The following is a 5,898-nucleotide window of genomic DNA, read 5'->3' as shown; positions in this document are numbered from 1 at the left end:
GAATTTTTTGTGATTTTCGTATAGGCCATATACAATCGTATTTTTTCATGCAGATTTGCACAAGTAAGCATCAACATAATATGTACATGAAAAAAATTATTTCATTTTTTTTGATATTTTAAGTAGATATTTCCAATTTTTAAAAAACCGGATGCACATGCACCCCTGTTCACATCCTTCCCCTCCGTCTTGCCAAAGCTTCCTTTGTTCCAACACATCCGTGTAGCTTACATACGGCTCTTCAATCATGTCACTCGTAACAGGGTCACGTCAAGCGATTACAAGAAGCACGACAGGTGCAACCTCTTTTGTGCGCTATCTTTTCAGGTTTTCCTACTCTGTTTGGACTAGATATATTCAATTAGAATGTGTACGAAAAAACTGTAACCTTTTTTGCTAAAAACTTGTCCGTCTCACCGGTCAACTTCCTCTTACTACGGAGTAAAAAAAACTGTCAACGCATCACATGAATCTCCTCTTGTCACTGGCTGCCATCTTTCCTTGTACCGTCACTGGCAACACTAGACGAGAAAGATCAGAACGGTTGCTTGACACGTCGGTTGCCTGCGCCAAACGAATCACACACCCTCTGCTCCAATTTACAAGATACTCCATATTTGAAATATTTTAGTACTCCATTCGTACTAATTTTAGTAGTATGAACTATATGCAGGTTTAAATTAGTAAACAAATACACTAAAACGTGTATATATGTATACACGATTTACAAAAAGAGAGAACTTCTTATAATTGGGAATGAAGGGTGTAGAGAGGACACATGAATATCTTGTGATACAACTTGTGCTGGATTGTTTCTCCAAAAAAAAAAAAAAAAATTGTGCTGGATTGCACCATTCTTTTGTTTTCCCAAACAGTACGTGCCAAACGCAAACATAACCATTAGCAGGATGAAATTACAAAACGAAACCACAGTTGATTACATTGACAATATAGCGTGCTTGAATGGTCTACTATTCAAAGGACAAGTCAGACCAAGCATCGAACTCCGGCGACCCGAGGTCCGCCAGCCCGTCAAACAAGCCCGGCGTCGGATGCATCAGCGGCTGCACCACTGCCGGGACGTCGCGGCTGTCGTTGCCGGTGGTAGCTGCCGCGTCTGAACTCCGGCCCTGCAGCAGAGCCCCGGCGCCGCACCCGTGCGCGGCGGCCAGCAGGGAGTGGCTGGCGGCGGTGGCGTGGGCTCGACGCGGCTGCGGCCGGAAGATGGCGGCCGGGGGGAAGCCGGTGAGCTCCTGAACCTTGGCGCGGAAGTTGGACACGTCGGTGGCCACCACGGTGGTGGACGACCGGCGCGACGCCGAGGTCGAGTGCCTCCTCCTGGGGCGTCGCGGCGGCAGCTGCTGCGCGTCCGGTGGGCCGGCCTGGCCGGCGGCTTGCATGTGCACCGGCGCCCAGGTCGTCGTCGCCGTGTTGCATGGCTGGTACTGGGCGCTAAAGGCCAGGGCTCGCTCCGCCTCGCCCGTGCGGTCTCGGTCGCTGCTGCAGGAGTACATCGGCGAGAGGCCGGCGTCTAAGATGGCCACGCCACGCACGATGGAAGTAGCGTGCGTACGGCTGCGAAGGAGGGCGGTCAGTTTGACGAGTATTTATAGCAATCTTGCCATGAATTGACTGAAGACTCAACAGTAGAAGGGTAGTACGAATAATTCTAGTTCGGCGGAGCAGTGCTGCTGAAGCTGAAACCTGAAGAATCTGGTCTATTTTAGCCCAAACCTGCAGAGTCGTGGTTGTTCTGACTTGCGCAACCAATATACCATCGACAGCGTTGGCTAACTTGAACTTATCTGCATCTACATGATAGGCGTTATCATCCGCATCAAGGTTAGATAGAGTTGTTAAAAAATTGATCGCCTGACGACCTGTGCGAAGGAACACCGATCGAGCAGGGCAGGGCAGATCAAACAGTTGGAGGACCGTTGCGAAATGGGGGTGCCCGACCGGTCATATTGGTTGCCCTTTCGGTCAAGTAGGAAGGACGGACTCGACGTACGACATGGTGTTCTTTATTTGTCTTTCCCTATGGTCTGCTTCTGGTTGTGTGGAACCTTCTGCGAACGAAACTGGCCTGGTCGATCTCACGTGCATAATTCATAGGATTTCACATGTACTGGTAGCCTAGCTAGGATGTCAATTCGCCTTAAGGGTCTCATTGGTTCAAAGGACTTTTTAAAAAATAAATAAAATATCTAATGACTAGATCACATATGTCTACTAAAACAAGCTCTACTATGATCAGTTTTGCCTAGCTGAGGTGATGGAGGGACGACAATAACAGCACACCTTTTGCTCGCTTCAATGGCTGTAATCGTTGCCTTTAGAGATCCTTCTACTAATACTGACGATTATTAATAGACTAGTACCACTTCTAGCAAAAAAAATTGCCATGGCTTTTGGAATCCTAGAGTCATAAAACAATATATGAAGAAATCAGAAATAAAAAGGTGTCAAGTTGTACTGCAGAACAAAGCGCATAAACTTTTTACATGAATTGCATGTCATAGTTGCCATACATATAGGAATTTTTCCAAGAGGTCCAACGCCTTGCTAGGAATCCTATGAATTGCGGCGCATGAAAACAATCCATGTAAGTATTGGAGCTTCATTCTTTTGAACAAATTTACTCCATATGGAATATTCCTATGGATTGGAGCAATCTTTTTTTGTGAAAATCCTTTGAACCAACGAGACCTAAGGGTCTTTTCATTTGCATGATTTTGCAGTTGCAACAATACGAAAAACATGGGACTGGAATGGAATCATATGAAATCCTGCATGGAATGCAAACACTAGAACTGGAACGAAATACGAGCGCGGGGGGGGGGGGGACACTTGGATAGCCCTCATCTCAAGTTTGGAACCAGCCAAAATAGATCGTATTTATAAGTTTTACGAAATTTTAAGATAAATCATGCACATGCATGTACCCTTCATACAAGCGCACCAATTTTCAAGAAAATATATGTATGTATGTGGCCTCCAAAAGAGAGAGAAATATGCAACATGACAGTGAAATCCGACTGTCCACCTGGTACTTTGTATTTTTTTAACCCAAGTTACATACTTTCGAATTTAAGCTTGTAACTTGGTATGCACATACATGTATATATCATCTACATGGAATATTCGGTTTGTAGTTTTATTATTTTGTTTAGTATTTATTTTGATTTTATTATGCATACATGACCGAGATGACCTATGTTCCAAATATCCTGGTTCAACGGTAATAGCAGTTGTTTCATTGCATCATAGAAAAAACAGAGAATTTATGTGACGAATATATGCATGCCATAGTTATCATTGCACTACAAGGAAGAAGCTCTTCTGTGGCGCACCTTTTTGGACTTCTGTGGCGCATATGCCTTGCGCCACAGTTGTCACGCGACAGATATTTTAATTCTGTGGCGCATATGTACTTGTGCCACAAAATTTCTTAAAACTTATGTGGCGCAGTGCGCCATAGATTTTTGTTTTGATTTTTATTAAAAAAATGGCGACTAGCTCTAGATCTAGATCTGGGGACGCCGGAATTTCTCCGGTTTTTTTGGAATTTTGCTAGAAGGTGAGTGGTTGGGTGGGGTGGGGTGGGGCGGGTGGAGGAGGGGGAGGAGGAGGCCGACCGGAGGAGGTGGTGGTGGTGGTAGTGGAGGAGGAGAAGGAGACGGTGGTGGTGGTGGAGGAGGAGGAGGAGGCGGCGGTGGTGGTGGTGGTGGAGGAGGAGGAGGAGGAGGAGGAGGAGGAGGAGGAGGTGGTGGTGGTGGTCGCCGGAGGAGGAGGAGAATGTGGTGGTGGTCGCCGGAGGAGAAGGAGAAGGTGGTGGTCGCCGGAGGAGGAAGCCGTAGGAGGAGGAGGGAGAAGAAGGGAGGAGGTGGTGGTAGTGGAGAAGACGGGAGGGAAAAGAAGTTAGGAGAAGTGGAGGAGATTGAGAAGTAAGAAGAAGTGGAGAAGAAGAGAAGGAGGAGAATGACGCCTCCGAAATTTAAAATTTGGGCTAAAAATTCTGTGGCGCATGTCCATATGGTGCGCCACAAAATTTGTTTTTTGATTTTTTTTTATTTTTGCAGGAAAAAATCTTGAAATGTAGAATTTTCTCCCGATCATTTTAACATATTGTGTGTTTTTTCGAGTTCGTATGCAACCAGGAATCCAGTTTAACGATTTTGTAACGCAATTTTGCAAAAAAAAAGTCAAAATACATGTTTGTTAATTCTCAGTGGTACTAGATGACACCTCGAAGGATTTTATTTTTTGAAATTTCTATCTATTTCTTTTGTATTTTATAACGGTAAAAAAAGGTGATCCAAGGGGGGAGTGGAGTTGTATGGGGAGCCAAAAAAACGCTACACATTTTGTGGCGCATATGGCAATATGCGCCACAGAAGTTCAACTTTCTGTGTCGCATATGGGCATATGCACCACAGAATTGTGGACTCGTACTATCAGGGGTGGCCCCCCACAAGAAATTATGTGGCACATATGCCAATATGCGCCATGAAAATTCAAATTTTGGTGGCGCATGTGAACAGATGCGCCACAGAATTCCCTTCGCCTATGTGTAGTACTGAACCCCCCATGGCCCCATAGAGATTCTGTGGCGCATTGATGTCTACGTTCCCCCTCCTTTCCTGTAGACAGTGTTGGGCCCCCAAGAGCAGAGGTTTGTAGAACAGCAGCAAGTTTTCCCTTAAGTGGATCACCCAAGGTTTATCGAACTCGGGGAGGAAGAGGTCAAAGATATCCCTCTCATGCAACCCTGCAACCACAAAGCAAGAAGTCTCTTGTGTCCCCAACACACCTAATAGGTGCACTAGTTCGGCGAAGAGATAGTGAAATACAGGTGGTATGAATAAATATGAGCAGTAGCAACGGTGCCAGAAAATAGCTTGCTGGCGTGTAGTTGATGGTGGTAGTATTGCAGCAGTAGTAACACAGTAAAACAGTAAACAAGCAGTAGTAACTCAGCAGTAGTAACGCAGCAGTATTTAGGAACAAGGCCTAGGGATTACACTTTCACTAGTGGACACTCTCAACATTGATCACATAACAAAATAGATAAATGCATACTCTACACTTTTGTTGGATGATGAACACATTGCGTAGGATTACACGAACCCTCAATGCCGGAGTTAACAAGCTCCACAATAATGCTCATATTTTAGTAACCTTTAGTGTAAGATAGATCAACACGACTAAACCAAGTACTAACATAGCATGCACACTCGTCACCTTCATGCATATGTAGGAGGAATAGATCACATCAATATTATCATAGCAATAGTTAACTTCGCAATCTACAAGAGATCATGATCATAGCATAAACCAAGTACTAACACGGTGCACCCACTGTCACCTTTACACACGTGCAGGAGGAATAAAACTACTTTAATAACACATCACTAGAGTAGCACATAGATAAATTGTGATACAAACACATTGCAATCATAAAGAGATATAAATAAGCACCTCACTATGCCATTCAACAAGTGAATAAGTATTCTGTGAAATCTAGCCTAAGAGACCCACACGGTGCACACACTCGTCACCTTTACACACGTGGGACAAGGAGTCTCCGGAGATCACATAAGTAAAACTCACTTGACTAGCATAATGACATCTAGATTACAAGCATCATCATATGAATCTCAATCATGTAAGGCAGCTCATGAGATTATTGTATTGAAGCACATAGGAGAGAGATGAACCACATAGCTACCGGTACAGCCCCGAGCCTCGATGGAGAACTACTCCCTCCTCATGGGAGCAGCAGCGGTGATGAAGATGGCGGTGGAGATGGCAGCGGTGTCGATGGAGAAGCCTTCCGGGGGCACTTCCCCGCTCCGGCAGGGTGCCGGAACGGAGACTCCTGTCCCCCGGATCTTG

The 5,898-nt window shown here is 45.2% G+C and overlaps 1 protein-coding gene across 1 annotated transcript; it reads right to left on the bottom strand.

The window, feature by feature from the left end:
- Positions 1–971: 971 nt before the first annotated feature.
- Positions 972–1,514, bottom strand: LOC124690676. Its single transcript, XM_047224034.1, has one exon. It carries the CDS (start codon positions 1,512–1,514, stop codon positions 972–974), a length of 543 nt encoding a protein of 180 aa, XP_047079990.1.
- Between the last annotated feature and the right edge of the window lie 4,384 nt (positions 1,515–5,898).

Source organism: Lolium rigidum, chromosome 2, assembly GCF_022539505.1.
Source record: "Lolium rigidum isolate FL_2022 chromosome 2, APGP_CSIRO_Lrig_0.1, whole genome shotgun sequence".
Lineage (NCBI taxonomy): Eukaryota > Viridiplantae > Streptophyta > Magnoliopsida > Poales > Poaceae > Lolium > Lolium rigidum.
This window is presented reverse-complemented; position numbering and strand designations above follow the sequence as displayed.